Here is an 18,411-nt window from a genome sequence, read left to right on the forward strand (position 1 = left end):
GTTGGAGTCCAATGGTTAACATTTTCCAGTTGTGACACACCTGAGGTTGCATGCAGGCCGCGCGGAGGAATGCCGCACGGTTAAAGGAGCAACTCCAGATAACAGCCCCGTATACAAGCTGTGTTCTTCCTCATCGACACCTGCAGAAGACATGTCCTCACGGCACAGCGGAGGCTTAGTGTAAGCACTTTAATAGAGGTACCACGTTTTGTTTTTGTTTTTTGGGAGTTTTTTTTGTCAGATGACGACTGGAACCGAATCAGTTATCCTGACGTTGAAGCTCATTTTCAGATTACAGGTCATGTGACATGTGTGTGACTTGGCCGCTCACCAGCGCTTTGGAGCTGTTTACTCCAAATTCCCCACACGTTTGAAATACTTTTGCCACACTTAAACGTAAAGTTTGGTCTGGAACAAAAGTCACAGGCAGTATTTAGGTCAGAAATTGCAATGGTCATATTGAATCAGTATTAGCATCAAACATGCATGCTGAAAAGGAGAAGTGACAGGCTTTAGATTAAGATTAAAAACAAACCCAACAGATATGAGTTCATCCCATTCAGCAGATTTGTTATAAGAAGCTCAATAGTGTTGGCTTTTGTAGGCCTGAGGAAACATACACACTGATGTTAGGAAATGCTCAATACCATCATGTAAAACCCCAAATGATTTATTCTTCAGAAGCAGTCATTCTGACCCAACATGGGTGACCTGCTTATGTGAATGAATCCTTTATCATGAAGTTCCTCATTTCACTGTACATTTGAGATAGTAGATAACAACTTGTGCTGTATACTTCTCGTTTTTACACAAACACTGCTGTGTTTCCATGTGCTCTTCCTTGCTCTTAAATATGAAAATGATTACTGTCAAAAAACAAAAAACAAACACCCCCCCCCCCCCCCCCCCCGCAACATTTGACGACACAAACGCATCATATGAAAGCAGAGTGAACAGATAATGGAGAAATCGCTCACTTCACATTTTGTCCAAAACTCGTTCACAATACTGGTGATTAAATTCTAAAGACATGTTTAGTGCTGCATGCACATGAATATTTTGCTTATGAGAAATTGTGTTTTGTGACCTCAGGAGGGGCTCCAGTCCAGGCAGACCCAGAGAGATCGTCACCAACATCTTTTGCTCCAACAGAGCCGATTGATTCAACTGACTATCAGCTCTCTGGGATTGTCCCCGGACAGACGTAGTGGGTAGTGATCCAGTTCCGGTCGCAGTTCACATTGTCCGGAAAAGAAGCTGGATAAACATTTCCTGTAGGAAGGGTCAGTTGTTTTTAACCAACCGGTTACCGTGCACAAACACTTCAAATCTGACAGGAATATTATCTGATTTGTTTGCAGAGGAAAGGCACAAAGCAAGCTGTTTTATATGAAATGGAACCAAAATACACATTGATATCAAAGATTATGACAATTCAATTTAAAAAGATGGAGGAGAAGCTGGGTATAAACTTTGACAGAGCAAACTTAAACATTTCCTGGATAAAAAAAAAACATGGCAATGCAATTTTCGACCAAGAAGAGAAAACAGCAAACTGCAGTGCGCCTCAAGGGACATGCAAAAAAAATAAATTATATTTACATAATTTTATTAGATATGAAGCCGGTTATGTATCACCACTATATATCCATACTGGTTTGAACCTGCCTGTCAAACAAGCATTCTTATTTAGTTTTCTCTATGTAAAACCTGTTGGCAGTCCTCTAAATAAATGCCTCACACTGAATAATCTGTGAGAGGGAAAGTGCTTATTTTAGTGTTTGACGCTCAGACAGTTGGGAAACTTTTTCCCCCGTGATGTCAGTCGTTGTTAAAAATGTAAACATATGCAAAGCTGTGGAATCTGCTCTCGTGCACACCGTATGTTAATGTTAATCCCCACGAGTGCCCAAACCATAAAATCAAATGAGAGCTCATCCAAACAAATGTTCTTTCACGTGACACTGAGCCCGTAAAGACAAGAGTTTCGCTACAAAGCAAGTATGTAAAACCGAACATAATTTTATTTGTTGAGATTTTCCAGTGGTGTGAAAATAATTATCTGTCTGTCTGAAGTAGTTATTGATTGGTCCACTGGAGGGCCCTAAAGCACGAGTAAACTTGACATGTTTCTCCATCAAAGGAGACAAATAAAGGTAAAATAAAGTGTGCGTTTGTTAATTAAATCTGTGCATGCTCACGTGAACAAGTGTCCTGTATTGTCTACCTAGCCTTTGACAACAACATATCTTATTAGGATCCATCAAGAAATGAGATACATTATTCATGATATAAATGCCTCCCACTGCATTCTGTATTGAAGTTGACTTTTCATCACATCACACTGCTTCTTTTCAAAAACCTTTCAGAAACTATCAATGAATTCTGAAAAAATGAATGAAATCATCATCAAAATCCCCAAATTAGTATTTAGATATAAATAAACATGATGAAAATAATTATACTGCCCATTACATTTTTAGGTTTCATTGGATTCCTGTCAAATGTAGATTACCTGCTGTTGATTAATGAAATCAGTCCTAAAGGTGTGGTCACGTTCAACACACTCATACCCTCTAATGAATGCTTTAAGAGACAGGTTTAACTGGAGAATAATGCGATCTGAGGGCATTCACTTGCTGACTGGGATGTGACCAGGCTGTGGCTTGCATTTCTGCGAGAGTATCTGTCTGGTCTGTGGAGACAATATAACCCCGATTGTCATTAAAGATACCTCTAGCGCTGAAAAACATCAGCTCATTTTCAAAATGTAAGCAATTGTGAAATCGAGGGCAAAACTCAAATAAACCAAAAACAAGTAAACGCCCGCACTGAGGCTTTACACCGTCGAATTTTGGTTGATTGCCATCTTCACGGTGAAAATGGTGTTGGCTGTGCTGTTGTAATGGGTGCTAATTACAATGTTTGATTTTCAAAACGTCGCTGTGTCAATGCAAAATCTTTCAGAAGCGAAAAAGCCAAAACAGTGTTTTAAAGTCATTAAAGTCACCATTTTAACTCACATACCTGCTTTTAGACAGTGGAAGGAAATTGTAATACAAGGGCAAAGCCCACACATGCAAACAGGAACAGGCCTGCCCAGATTCAAACCCACAATATTTTTTCTCACCATAGGGTGAGCGTGTTAACCGCTGATTCACCTGTGACACCTTGTGCCACGTTCACATGTACCCGAACAAACCGTGGCTATTGTACTTTCTAATAGAGATACAGTTTCAATAACGTCTTGGTTCCACTTTATACTTCATGAACCTTACTTGAATGGTGAACTAATGCGCACAATGACATCCTCGCACTAAGCATGAAGTGGAAATAGTTACGGAGTTGCTGTAGCTGCGGTGGTCTTGAGACCTGCAGGCGTCCAATCGGCTGGCTGCCCACCGAAGGCGTTGATGACATTATTTTACTGGCATGGGGGCTCCCTTCAACTGATGTGCCTCCATCTAATACGCTTACACAGTGAGGTCTCTTCTGGTGAAGTGGTTAAAAGTGGTGAAAAACATCTTTGCATGCACCGTCTGATACCTCTCTGTGTGTGATATTATTGACCTCTCGCAAAGCTTCACAAGGAACGTTGCAAATGTCTATAAAGGTTATTGCATGGTGTTCACGTGTTCTTTGTTTCTGATGCTGTCTTATTATATAATTCCACAGTATTTCCACAGAAACGTGGATATAGATATTCTATTTGTAATGAGCTTGAAAATGGTGTTTCGTAATATGATGAACCCAGTTATTGGAAAAAGTTTATATATATCTATGTCAGATTGAAGGCCCAAATGAATGTAAGAATATCTTGATGAATTCAAAGTGAAAGCATTTGTTCAATAGAGAAAGACTTGTTACAGGAAGACTTTCTTCACGGTAACTTACTGTAAGTGAAACTATGATAAACCGAACTTGAATTACCTGTTGAAGTATTCTAACCTGGGAGGAACCTTTAAATGCAACACATTGTCTGAAGCTTTGTTGATGATAGTTGCACTCGATGCGTCTCATCAAGAGGGTCTATCTGCCGGCACACACAGGTAAAACATTATTCATTCTTCCGTCCACTTAACTCAGCTGGTTGTTAATCGACTGTTTATCTATATTACATACAAAATATGAAATAACTTTCAGAAAAATGGCGTCCATGATGTCCAAGGAGCAATTTCGATGCCCGATCTGTCTCGATCTCTTCAACAAACCTGTTTCTATCCCATGTGGACATAATTTCTGTCTGGACTGCATCGAGCGCCACTGGATGAAGAAACACAAGACTGACTGTCCGTGTTGCAAAGAAGTTTTCCTCAGACGTCCGGACCTCAGAGTCAATGTAGCCCTGAAAGATATCACCGAGCAGTTCAAAAAGTCTGCTGATATTATTTATCACACAATATTCATACCTGCTGCGTGGTGAAATTTGATGACAATTTGCTTTTTTTTTTGTCCCCCCCCCCCCCCCCATTAAAAAAGATATCTGAAGCTACAGAAGCCAGTACCAGCAAAGAGAATCTTTTCAAACACTGCTCAACCGGTAACTGCCACGTAAAAACAAGTCATGCCTCGCCTGCCAGTTGTCTTACTGCCAAACTCACCTGATTCCTCACCTGAAGGATGCGGGGATGATGAACCACCAGCTCACGGCTCCGGTTGCCACCATCCCCGGCCGCCTCTGCAGGAACCACAACCAGCGCCTGGACATGTTCTGCAAGACGGACCAGATGCCCGTTTGCTCCAAATGCACAGAGCATCACCTCCATGAGGTGGTACACATGGAAACGGAGAGCAACAGCATCAAGGCAAAGAAAATATTTTCCTTTCTATCTCATACACTGGGATTCATTTCTGCTTATTTCATCTCTCATATTTAGCCAATCATATCATAGATTTGTGGTGAACTCAGGCTTTTTTGAGACATGGTGAGGTAAGTTCATGATAAAAAGGCTATTGTTTCATGTAGAAATTTCTCATAGCGCTGGTCGATTATTTAAAAGTTATAGCAAACAAAATTAAATAAATAAACAGATTTTTATTGAACTCGGGGTCTTTTTAAAACATGGCACTTCCTTAAAAGCAAGTAATCAAAAACAGACAGAGGACAGAGCAAGAAGAAAATGGAGGCCATAAACAGATGCACAGGAGGAGGATGAAAACAAGCCACAGCTGGAGCAATCGCGGGACGAGCAAGTGAGGGAGGAGCTCAGGAAAACATGAACACAAAGCAATGAGAGGGGAACAAAAAGACAGGCAGGGTGAGATGAGGGACAGTGAACCAGACAATCCAATAAACACAAGAATCCATATAAACCTGGACAAGGCAAAATGTAAAGGAAAACACACGGGCTATACGACTGAGCTATCTGAACGTTTCCAGCTACACACTGGGGATTTTACAGTTTGACAGCTTATATGTAATATTTGTCCCGTTCTCAAGTCGACCCTCTCACTACTTCCAGTTTCCTTTAAATACACTGTTGTTCTTTACAGACTCAAATGAAGAAGATCCAGGTGGATTTTCAACAAATGATTCAATCCAGAGTCAAAAAGATGGAGGACATTAAGGAATCAGTGGAAATGAGCAAAGTAAGTTTTATTCTTAATTCAATTTTTGTACCTGTGTACCAGATGTTTTATTATTGGGAGTTGTAACTCAATTTAACCTTTAGAGGGACATGAACCCGCCCACTCCTGCCAACAATGAGTGCATTATTCACACAATTTTACTTTTCGCCACGCTATTTTTACTGTATCGTCTCATCTGCAGTTAAACAGAGACCGAGAGCTGCGGGCGGGCGCCCAGGTGTTTGCCATGGTGACCAGAGCCCTGGAGAGGAACCAGGCTCTGCTCATCGACGAGATCCAACAGAAGCAGGACGATGTGGAGAAAAGAGCCAAGGAGCATCTGAACGAGCTGAAGAAGGAGCTCAGAGAACTGCAGAGGAGAAGCAAAGAGCTGCAGCAGCTGGAAAACACAGAGGACCCTCTTCTGCTTCTGCAGGTTAGAGCGACTAAAGCTTTTGGTGTCGGTTTACACGACAACGGCGGTCCGAGTCAGTTGAGCGTCACCGTAATAGCAACCCAACTCAGTCGTCTGTCCGTACGAATGGATCGTGTACTCGCCAGTGTTAATGTTCATAGGCCATTGTTCTCTGCATGCACGTGTGGTTTCATTACAAAAAACAAACATCAGCACCCACTAGTGGCCCAACATGAAAACGACATCGTTTTCAGCATTTCTGCTGTTTCCATGTGAATGGGCATCATTTTCAAAACGTTCAAATCGTGCAAACCTTTCTGAAATTAGGCATTTTCACTTCAGCCGTTGTCGTATAAATGGGGCTTACGTTGGTGTTGGCAGTAACTATCAGTGCCTAATCAATGCTGCTAAACATGGTGGAAACTAAAATAGCATTAGCCTGTACCCATTGGTTATGGTTAGAAGTCTTAAATAAAAGGTTAGCCTGGTTTTGAAGGCGTTGTCTGCATGCGCATAGTTTATTTCACATGTTTTGTTATTATTCCACAATTTTATTAAGCGCTATCTTCAAGCACATAGAGCAGTTTTCTCCTACACCTGGCTCGAAAGCTCAGCTGTATCATGATAGCTAAAGGGTACATTGTTGATACAGTACCAACTGAGGGAAACAATGAAAAGCAATGCAAGAGTGTAATAATGCCAGAGCTAATAACTAATAATAATAACTCTACTACTGTGTGAAGAAGTGCTCTCAAGTAGTAAGTTTCAGTAATTTGCTGAAAACCGTTGACTTATCACTGTCATGATTCTAGAACTTCCCCAGTCTGAACGCTCCGCTGTCAACCAGAGACTGGACTCAGATGCAAGTGTACTGCAACACTTACATCGGGAACATCAGGGGGACCTTGACCAAGCTGGCGGACGTCTGCCACGACATTGAGAGGGAACTGTCTGCAGAGGGTCAGTCAGCCTCATGTTTTATTGAAATCATAGCCTCATTTCTATCCTCATCATAATACCTTAAATGTTCTGTTTCATGTTGACTGTATTTTCAAGTGTGTTGTGTTTTTATGCCGTAGTTTGTTGTGTGATGAAGCATTTCCCTCGTTTTTCTTCACAGAATTCGGTAAAACAAGTAAATATGCAGGTATGCATGTATGAGCCCACTAATGCTTCATACTAACAAAGATTGTGACTGTAGTATAGAAATAATACATTAAAAACAAACTGGTTCTGAAATCATCTCATGTCACAAGTCAATGAAACTTAGTGAAATAACACTTTATAAAGTCTTCAATCTGAATTTAAATATTGCCCTCTTCATTAAAAGCCTTATTTTTAACCTGATTAAATTTAAAAGCATTTCTTCTTTGTCTTATCGTTAAAAATTCTCAATGGATTACCATTTGTCTCTTTGTCTGCAGTGGATGTGACTCTCGATGCTGGGACTGCAGCTTGCTGGCTGGATGTGTCTCCGGATGGTAAACAGGTAGATTCTACCTGCGAGATGACAATAACTTTAAAAAAAAAAACCAAAAAAACCCCTGCTCAACAGGACTGATCAGATTTAAGGAAGTGAGCAGAAAATAAAAGGGTTTTTGAGGTAATGTGATGACTGCTCCACAGGTGAGCCTCAGCTGTCAGCCGAAGAGAGTGCCAGACGGCCCACGCAGGTTCGACGCATGTGTCTCCGTCCTGGGGCGGCAAAGCCTCACCTGTGGGAGACACTACTGGGTAGTTCAGGTAGGACGACGGGTATAATTTGAAGCAAGCAGCTTAATACAGTATTGGATTAAAAATGCCATTATTTATCACAATTTCAACTGACTTCACTTTATTTTTTTTAATGAAAGTGAGATGTGACCGACATGCAATCAGTGAACATTTTTCACCTCATGTTTAGTTTTGCATTAATGCTGCCTATAAATTTTCTTATATATATTCCTTTTTTCATCCATTTTCTATACTGTTTCATGGTAGAAGTGGTCTGTCATTCAAACCATTTTTGCAAGGGCCTTAAAGGTCATCATACAATTTTTTAAAAGAATTTCACATCGGTGCCAAAGATCCAACATCATTGTGTTCAAAGTGCATTGCCCCAAATCCAGCCTAGGTCTTGAATTTCAGCCAGTCTAAAAGTCCCTCTGAGTGTCTCGACTGAAAACAGGCTGTTTCTGAGTCTGTACCTTTAAATGCTAATGAGTCACTTTTGTGAGGAGAATTAAAAAAAAATGGGCAAACACATCACTGCTAGAAAACCATTATAAAGTGAATTTTGCATAATATGGGGTCTTGAAAGACCTGTTGAAATATGGAACAAATTACCCCAAAAACAGTGTCACGCTGCTGATGACTCAATGTCCGTTTGAGGTTATTTATCAATAAGAAACGTATGAATATCTGAATGCTCTCTCCATTGTGAATTATATCTAGCTGAGGTGGGTGCGTCTGCTGCACCAGCATACCGGCTTCAGATATTGGCTTTAACTCAGTTACTGGAAAGTATTGTACTGCAAGTAGAGTGACACTGGCTAATACAAATTTACTTCCAAACTTGATTATACATAAAAATACACCAGTCAAGCTTGACTTCAACATTGTCTCTTGGGGTCTTATAGTTGTGTTCCTGCCACTTTGTTCCTCTGCTGTACCTTGTGTTTCAGGTTGGAGACAAAACAGACTGGGATCTCGGCGTGGCCCGAGAGTCCATCAACAGGAAGGGCGCCATAACGGTTTGCCCCGACAAGGGCTACTGGGCGATCTGCAGGAGGAAGGGCGGCAGTCTGCATGCCTGCGCCGGGCCCTCCGTCAACCTCGCACTCCGCGAGACCCCCAAGAAAGTCAGCGTGTTCCTGGACTACGAGGGAGGGCAGGTGTCCTTCTACAATACCGAAGCAAAGACTCACATTTACAGCTACCGGGGGTGCTGCTTCACCGAGCCCCTGTATCCATACTTCAACCCCTGTCTGCAAGACAATGGGAAGAACACCATGCCTCTGATCATCTGTCCGGTCAATGTCAGGTTCTCAGAGGAGACTATGTTGTTTTAGATACATTTAATGTTAAAAAAATAAATAAATCAGTGAGGTATAAAATTATTCTCTTTCGTTTAATCAAATGCTTTGTCATTAATTCTCAGACTTAAATCACAATTTGATTTGATGTCTTCAATAAAATGGCAAATACTTCAGTCCAAGAGTATCTTATGAAAACGAATCCTGTTTCATAGACTTGTGAGGATTAATATGTGGGGGTTTCTCTCTCATCTTAAATTGCATTGTGAAAAAATACTTTATATTAACATAGCGGTGTGGCTGTACATTGCCATGAGGAATTCTTGTTTTCTCTCACTGATGGCTCGGCATCCTCACCAAATGGTAATTCTTTTAATTTAAATCACTAAAGGTTTCCCTCTGTGGAAAACTGTCAAACTGTAATGATAAGGTGGTTAAATGTTTCATATTGCTTTTGAAGATGAATGGATGTGTTTTTTTTGTTTTTTTTAAAGTTGTATTTGGTTTTTAACATTACATCAATGAAATACGTTACTTCTACAGTTCTATTTTATGCACACTGTACATGTCTCAGTTTTCTCCGGGACTTAAGGGAACTCAATGACATTCATCAGGTGTTGTATTCATTCTCAGTTGAAGTGAAATATCACGCAGTAACTCAACTAATGGAATCAGGTGTTCCTTAAAAAATAAGATTCCTACCTTGAAAGGACTGTGTAATCATGCAAAATGATTTGTATTTCTATGTCAACAATGCCTACAAAAGCTGTAATAAAAGAGTGTTCGTTTTAGAGGTTGTATTAGAAGGGTGCAACGAAAAATATCAAGCTTCTTCAAGTTTAAAAGGTCATTTTTGTGTCATGATACAAATAGCTGATCAAGCCCTTAAAGTATAAAGTTCATCAGACAATTGGTAGTATTACAAGCGCATTTTCTGGAATACATGATGACAAATGAAATACTTCAATTTTCTAACAAATTGATTAGGAGCAGTACACTTTTTTGAACGCTAGATGGCGCCTTTACAGCACCGTCACCAGCTCAATTTAACTGCTCGTAGTTAATAGTGGTGACCAGTGTTTCCCAAAATGTCAGTTACTGAGAGGTAAATAAAACTAAAGTTTACGAATAAGTTTAACTCCAAACTAACTACTAAGATCTCCAGAACAAGATAACAACAGTGTAGCGCAGCAGTAATAAATACAAACAATCATATTACTGAGTAATAACAATTGACATGTTAGGGAAAAAAAGAAGACTAGAAAAGATAAAGAAAAAAGATTTAAATAATTGTTTCTGAGCTGCGACATCTCCTTCTGCAGCACCCGTCTTATCTCTTGTCTGACAATGAGTCTGATGTCCTGGCGTCGCGACGCCAGTAACTCCTTCCTGAAGTTGTCGGCCATTAGCACTGCGGTCGCCAGGAGTCGAGGCGCCACTGCGGGTCTTTGACACTTCACCAGCCATGTCTACTCCGACAAACATGTTGAACTCAATGTTAATACAATTTAAAAAAAGACAATAATTTACTGAAAATTGGTGCTATTTTTTCCACTTGTTGGTAAGATAGTTCTGGAGATCTTTGCATCACACCACTTCTCCACATCCTACTTAGTGGTGCCCCCCCACCCCCCGGAAAAGATAATAATTCTTCTGTGGTTCTGGTAAATAGAATCTGAAAGTTAAGGACTTGGAACTTGGATTTGAATGCAAAGATTTGAGACTTGCATGACTTGGTCACGACTCTGTTACCTAGAGTTCAGCATTTGAAGAAATACCAAGCCCGCTTGTGGGTTAGGATTCTTCAGCTGACTTGATTCACAGACACTGAAGCTCTCAACACATTGTTCTGTCATTATATCGTTAAATGCAGTCTTCCAATATTGTCTGAAAAAAATACTAATAATAGCTCTCTTTTAGGTACATCCTGCCAGTTGGACGAATTTTGGTTTTAGTCACAGTTGTACTGCAGCTCATGTTGGTTCGTCATCCAGCTGGGTACAATCTGTTTCTCTCCATTACGTTTCAGCTTGTGTTTTCATCGCGTACAGCTGTCAGAACGGAACGGAAATACCTGACACGACATCTCCAGACAATGGACGCCCGACTCCTCCTGTGAGAGTTGTTGTGAATATAAAAGACCTTGACGGTTGCAGAAATGTACAACAGTTGTGACAAATTTGGACAAAAGATGGCCGTGTGCGGGGGAGCATTTTGAAGTGGGACAGGCCTCGTGAGACCCTGATGCACAGATTGAATCCTGACTGGTTGGAACAAGCATCCAAACTGGCGTCTCTTCAAAACTATTTCTTATGTAAAATATTGGGTTTTTTTTTTTTGCAATGCAAAGCACAAATACAGTACAGAACTATTAGAAGGTTTCTATTTGTGGCCATGCTGTTGACTCATGAAGTCACATTATAAGAAATACTTATTGAACTATGGGATAAATTGGATAAAATGATCTTTGCTATTGTACTACAACTTTTAGCATTCTAAGGTTACACTGAGATTATATATATTAAGTATATCTGAGAAGTAAACTGAACATAATTGAATCTGTGACATCAGCAGTAACAATTCAAGTTTGTATCTTCACACAGACTTTAAGTATTGAAGTCAAAGATGTTTGCTCAAGATACTGTAGTCTGTCACTGTCATTCTGCCAACTCCACAAGGTTTACGTCACAAATATTTATTCCACTCATCACTGTCATCTGCTAAATTTGTGGACTTGACAAAAGCAATAAAAGTTCCCCATGTGTTGTGAAGCAAACCCTTTAGTATGCCACTCATCCAGAGGAAAAACCTCCCCTTTTAATTATTATTTCTATTCTTATTATGCCAGTTTGAAGAGAAGTCTTTAAATAATGGTATTTGCTTCTATTATAACCATCCTTATATGATTGGGAAGTATGTTTAGAAGTCATTTGTAATTTTCTGCTTTTCGCTTCCACTCATTGCGTGTTTCTTTTATAGTGGAAGTAAACCTGTAATTTAGCGTCTTCCTCAACACCTTAATATGGACTAAAGAAGGTAAAGAAGGCTAAAACCTGTCGCCTCTGGAAAGTTTCGAAGTTACAAAACACAAATCACTTCCTGTTATACAAGTATATGCCCATAATCTTCTCTGCAATGAGTCACACAGCCTTTCCCAACAAGCATAACTCATTCATTCATTCATTTTCTTCCGCTTATCTGTTTCCAGGTCACGGGGGTGACAGTCTGAACACCGTTACCCAGATCACAATGCACCATTTAAGAACCTTCCTGCAGGTGGTGAGCCCACGGGAAGGTGGCGCCCGGCATGGGACACGAACCCACTACCCTGAGATTGTGAGTCTCATGCTCTACCAACTGAGCTAGCCAGGGGACACAAGCATAACTGAAATTAAAAAAATACTTTATTGCACGGACGTCTGGAGTTCTTGAGTTCCCCCAGAAGGAAGGAACCCATGGAGGGGATTTCTTGCGGCGTGAAGACAGGCTAACAAATTAATTTAAAGAAAAAATGACTACAAGACCATGATCTACATCCTACTTAAATATGCACATTGCTCATGAAGAAGCAAAACAGAGTAAAACATTGAAAAGCTGCAAAGGGTCTATCAGGTTTCCCACAACAAAGAAAACGTTGTAGCTGAAGGACCAGAAAAACTAGACGAGGGAATAAAAAAGGGGGATGTGTCAGGAAGCTAAGTTAAACCTTGAGGGGTGGAGTAAAAAGATAGTTACTGTGAGTTCTCAAACCTCTAATGTGTCTGTGCATGCTGCATCTGCAAGAGAGTGAGGACGCGCTACATGTCAACTCAAATAGGTAGGAGGCTATGAATGCTGCTGCACTAATGCGACTAGAAAACTCTCTCAAACAACACATGGAAAAACACAAATAGTTGTGAATGCCATTACATTTTGTCAGGTTTTTTCCTGATAATTGTTCAATAAATTGGACTGTGTGAGTTGTTTTGAGTTAGGTTTTACATTTACATTGTTAATCCGTGCATACATTTTCTTTCTGAGTCAAAACCCCCCAAAAATTGTGTCTTTAAAAAATAAAAAAATGTTTTATAAGATTTTACAAATTGTTAAATCAACTCATCTAATACCTGTGGATTTGTACTGTGGATAGAACTGCTAATGTACCAGCAAACAACTCAAAACTCAATTTATTAAAGGAAAGCTGAGCCAATTTTGTACATGCGTTTTCTTTAAAGACTGACCTAAAGGCAGTTATACAATAATAATCATAGTAAAATAAAGCAAAGCAAAAGCAAAGTTAGATTAAAGTTATGGAGAAATGTGTTGAATCCCGTTGTATTTCATTTCTAGTCAGAAACATGGCCCAAGAGGGGTTTGAGGATCAGTTCCGGTGCTGTGTCTGTCTGGACATCTACATCGACCCCGTGTCCATCCCATGTGCACACAACTTCTGCCAGGACTGCATTGAAGGATACTGGGACACGAAGGAGACGCCAGACTGTCCACTGTGCAAAAAGACGTTCAATACTCGGCCCAAACTGAAGGTCAACCGGGAATTTTCAAGCATCCTTGAGTTCTTGAAAAGGTACGCACATCTTCTGAAGTCAGTCGCACTGAGATCTGAGTGACTGCTGACTGAATTAATCGACTTTTAAAGGTCAACACAAAGGCACGAGGAGGACGCGGAAATCGTGAAACAAGCCCCAGCAGAGGAAGAAGTGCCCTGTGATGTCTGTAAAAGCTCAGCAGCGGTCAAGTCGTGCATGGTGTGCCTTGCTTCTTACTGCGGACATCATCTGGGGCCCCACCAGATGGACCCGGCCCTGAAGCGTCACCAGTTGACAGACACGACCCCCTCTGCCTTTCAGCTGTGTGCAGAACACAACAAGCCCCTGACGATGTACTGTAGGCAAGATCGCAAGCCTGTGTGCGCAAAATGCAGTGTGAGAGATCACAATCACCACAAGGTCGTCCCCATAGAGAAACAGGGCCGGAGGATCAAGGTGAGAAAAAGGGATTTTTTTTTTTTGATGTGTGGGAATTTGCAGTTGTTTTTTTTTTTTGATCTGGTCAAAAGGAAATTAAAAATTTCTTGACTTTTTTGCCAGACCAAGGTGAGGGACATAAAGGACAACATTGCACAAATGATCCAGATGAGGAAAGGAAAAATAGCAGAGATCCGATATTCCCTCGATGTTGGAAAAGTAAGTTCCTCATTGGTGTGTAGATCTGCATTTAAAAAGGAAAAATTCCTATATTGACTTTTGTTCCATTATCTTAACTTACAGAAAACCACAGAGAGCGAGATCCTGAGGAGTCAGCAGGTCTGCACCAGGCTGAAAGTTGCCATCGACAAACAGCAAACCGCCCTCGTCCAGGAGCTCGAAGAGAGGCAACAAGAAGCCGAGAGGACGGCTCAAAAGCTCTTGGAGGAGCTCCGGGGCGAAATCAACCAACTGCAGACGAGGAGCATCGAGCTGCAGCACCTGGAGCTCAATAAAAGTCCCCTGGACGTCCTGCAGGTTAGAATTGAAATGTTCTAATCTAGATGTATGCTTTTTGCGTGAGTGGGAAAGGAGGGTAATAATAATAATAATAATAATAATAATAATAATAATAATAATAATAATAATAATAATAATAATAATAATAATAATAATAATAATAATGGCATTTTCATTGTCCAGTGACCCTTAATTGTATAATTTTGTAACTTTTTTATTTTGTCATTGTTTTATTTATATAGTCATTTCATTCATTTAAAACTGAATGTGACGTAAAAATCTAAGACGAGTTGGAAAAATAAGCTATAATAAAATGGACTATCGTGGAAATCTATAGAGTGAGTGGAGTTTTTGTGAGCGTGTGACTTTGTATGACTGCATTGTCATGGATGGTATCCGGCTCAGCTGGATGAATGGAATGAAATGCTATTCCCTTCTATTGTTGGTGTCTAGCCGTCTTAACTTCTGTTTTGATTTGATCAACACTTAAAAACCTGATCTGTTTCTAAACCCACACACACTCCCTGTTTTAGAACTTCCAGTCTCTCAGAGGACTCCCGCCGACCAGAGAGTGGCCTGAGCCGTCGATCTACTCAGAAAGCTGCTTGGGAATAGTCAGGAGAGGCTTCGCTAAACTCGTTGACATCACCCAGGGACTGACAAACCAACTGTCAGCTGAGGGTTGGTTGTCACGTTGCAATCTATCTAATAATTCATGAGAATGCTGTAAAAAATACTTTGATATAACATTTTTACACTCTTTTTTCCCCCCAGAGGCTGAAAAGGTGCATAAGCATCAAGGTACGTTAAAAAAATTTAATAAAATAAAAAAAATCCCATACTCACTTTTTTATTGTTTAAAAAAAACAAAAAAACTTAGATAAAAACCAGATTGTTCAATACCAGAAGTCAGTAAGCCAATTCCAAGGCAATGATGTTTCTGAAAACTTTTTATTGTCGATAAATGCTAAATGATATGCAAAGGCACTTTCAATACCTACCTGAGTCACAACCGATATATTCACACCTTAGTGCGTAACAATAGGATAGTGTGTTTCCATGACCTGGCTCATTGTGCTCCTCTTCTCACAGTGAGTATCACCTTTGATCCGGAGACTGCGTCCGGCTGGTTGGTCCTGTCTCCGGACGGAAAAGAGGTCGGAATCTTAATAACCTGTTTCTACTTGCAAAAACAGTGAGATGTTTTTGAGGCGGAGCCTATAAGTCAAAGGCTGCCCTTATTGGTGACAACTTGATTAGGTTTAAGTTTAGTTTGCAGGAGGCTGATTACCATTTAATGACGTGACATTTATTGACCAGGGGAGCTGCCAGAAGAAGAAGACGCCACGCCCAGACAGCGCTCTGCGTTTTGACACCTGCACCTGTGTTTTGGGCAAACAGAGCTTCAAATCTGGAAGACATTGCTGGGTCGTTCAGGTAGGAGACTCCAAAGAGAAAATAAAAACACACTCTGCGGACTTAAGCAAATCCCACTTAAGAGTCTCTGACTAAGGAAACTTCAAGTTTGAGAGTGACTTGGCATGATTCAGTCTGCTGTCTGGTATCGGAAACTTCTACAAGACTCACAGAGAATATGACACATGTTATACTGCCTTTACATCGTTTACTCATTGTTCATTATAGTAGGCTATGATTAATCACCGAATGTACTGTACATTCTACCTCGACACCATCTGTACATAGCGTTTTCTTTCTTTGTCGTCCTCACACCCTCAAGACAGTACAGCTCTATCTATCTGGAATTACTACCTTTCAGCTCAGCTGTAATATTCCCACCGAAATAACACATGTTAAAAGTTACAATCATACACAATGTAACCCTGCAACTTTTATGCAAAACAACGCTGTTTCATTAACATAGACCCATCACAGCAATCACCTTCCAACTTTGCGTTAATGCTCTTGACTCCAGCTCTGTTGCTGTTTCACTAAGCTCCTGTTTACTGAAGGAGAAGCACCTCATTTGTTCTGAAGTTAACTCCGACAATTGGCCTTAGAAGAGATGAGATGAGAAGAGATGAGATGAGATTTACTTCATTGATCCCTTCACGGCGGCACAATACAACTATTATAATAAAAATATTATTGCTGAAAGCTTTACAATATGAATGAGTCGTATAACTAAAAAGTGATCATGAACGGGTTTCACTGTTTTCTCTTTCAGGTGGGAGATAAAACAGACTGGGACATCGGCGTGGCCCGCAAGTCGATCAACAGAAAGGGTTCCATCATGGTTCGTCCTGACAGCGGTTACTGGGCGGTCTGCAGGAGGAATGGCGGCAGCCTGAGCGCCTGCACCGGCCCCACCGTCACCCTCCACCTCAAGGATTTCCCCCAGAAAGTGGGTGTATTACTGGACTATGACGAGGGCACGGTGTCATTCTTCAACCCCGAAGCAGGGACTCACATTTACTCTTTCAGCGGGTGCAGCTTCACCGAGCCTTTGTACCCATACTTCAACCTCGGCCCTGAGAAGGACGGGAAAAACGCGGCACCGCTGGTTATTTGTCCGCTGGAGACGAGTGTCACGGACAAGCAGCATATAATCCTTCAGTCTGACGTATAGTGCGTTCAGCATGGGCAAAGACGTGAATGGCCACATATGACTCTTGGATTACTCCACCACCACACGTCCTCTTGTCTCATGCCAAGTGATGCGAGCTGTTAAACAGACTTTTATGAATCGCAGCCACCACACTATGGCGATGGATGTCATGCAAATGTAGACTGAGATTCATTTGTTTTGTATAAATGTATAAATGAGGGAAATTAATTTAAAGAAGGGGACAAATGTGCGCTGATATTAATTGTGTGGCAGTTTTTTTGGGGGGACTGTTTTTCATTAATACATTGTATTCATCAGTTGTTCGTAAAAGGAGGAGAAATAATTAAGTTGTACTTAAGTGCTGTGTGATTTTTCCATACGACCCGATATATAGTAAAATATGGGAATAATTTACATTTAATACAAAGACTACATACAAGTAGAGCTGATGTTAATCCTGCTTGATAATGGCTCATTTGAAACACTGTTCACCTTCCTTTTCAAAGGAAACGAAACTGAAAAAGACTGCCTCCAAAATCTATCGTTCCTTTGTTATCTGCAAGTAAAACAAGTCAACTGAGTAGTTGTCAGCCAGCCATCTGGTTTCCCACACCTTTTTATCCTGCAGGCTGGTTTGTGGCTTGGGGTTCATGTTTGAGAATAATTGTGTGCAATTACATACTTTACACAACACACGCCTTCTTTTCCAAACACCATGTGTCATTTTCAAGTCCCAGAGGCCAAACCAAAGCCTTTTAAATGTATAGTATTTATACACGTCTTGCATTTCTTCTGTAACCATGTCAATAATGGAATTAGTATATATTCTTATATCTTTTTGAAATTCCACCGAATCCAGATCAGTTCTGAAAATAGTTTTTACTTTCCTAATTAGTTCATGCATTTGGTGTCGTATTACCCAGACTCGTGCTGTCACCGTGAACCCCGGGAATGTCCTTTTTCATGGGTTGTGTGAAACACGTGTTGTGTGTCCGTCTACCTACCAACAGGCGACTTTCAACATCAAATAAATGTCGATTAGCAACAGTGGGTCGTCTGATTCTCTGTGTTTTCTCGCCTATCAGCGGAACCAAGGAAAAAAAAAAAAAAAAAAAGATAAATGATGGAGATGGACCTTAAATGGTTCATTCAAATGCATTCTGGACTACTAAATACTACATTGTGACATGTAGATTTTTCTTCTTAAAAGTTATATATTTCCTTTTCTCATTGACATTTTTGTTGCATCTAATATACTTTCTTGCTTTGTTAAAAAGTTTTTTTTCTTTTAAGGTCATAGCTTCTTTTCATTGGTGATGGTTTTCACTTGAACCTGCACCTGACTCGCCTCACCCCAAACTTCAC

At 40.5% G+C, this 18,411-nt stretch overlaps 1 protein-coding gene across 1 annotated transcript; it reads left to right on the top strand.

The window, feature by feature from the left end:
• The first annotated feature begins 3,947 nt into the window (after nt 1–3,947).
• LOC308123960 (uncharacterized protein) lies at nt 3,948–18,142 on the top strand. Its single transcript, XM_080486711.1, has 21 exons — nt 3,948–4,049; nt 4,144–4,374; nt 4,480–4,540; nt 4,620–4,805; nt 5,494–5,589; nt 5,771–6,004; nt 6,796–6,943; nt 7,104–7,130; nt 7,408–7,472; nt 7,610–7,726; nt 8,647–9,000; nt 12,760–12,814; nt 13,327–13,561; nt 13,634–13,979; nt 14,085–14,180; nt 14,265–14,498; nt 15,014–15,161; nt 15,255–15,281; nt 15,573–15,637; nt 15,801–15,917; nt 16,666–18,142. Exons 1-21 carry the CDS (start codon nt 3,994–3,996, stop codon nt 17,065–17,067), a joined length of 3,300 nt encoding a protein of 1,099 aa, XP_080342837.1. The 5' UTR covers nt 3,948–3,993; the 3' UTR covers nt 17,068–18,142.
• Nucleotides 18,143–18,411: the final 269 nt, after the last annotated feature.

Source organism: Lipophrys pholis (genome assembly GCF_963383615.2).
Source record: "Lipophrys pholis genome assembly, chromosome: 18".
In the NCBI taxonomy this organism is placed as follows: Eukaryota; Metazoa; Chordata; class Actinopteri; order Blenniiformes; family Blenniidae; genus Lipophrys; species Lipophrys pholis.

Bases quoted from the DNA above. Each gene is read 5' to 3' on its own strand.
- LOC308123960 (XM_080486711.1), top strand. From the start codon at position 3,994: ATGATAGTTGCACTCGATGCGTCTCATCAAGAGGGTCTATCTGCCGGC. The intron at 13,980-14,084 runs GTGAGAAAAAGG...CTTTTTTGCCAG, and splicing joins AACAGGGCCGGAGGATCAAG to ACCAAGGTGAGGGACATAAA. The intron at 15,918-16,665 runs GTAGGAGACTCC...TTTCTCTTTCAG, and splicing joins GACATTGCTGGGTCGTTCAG to GTGGGAGATAAAACAGACTG.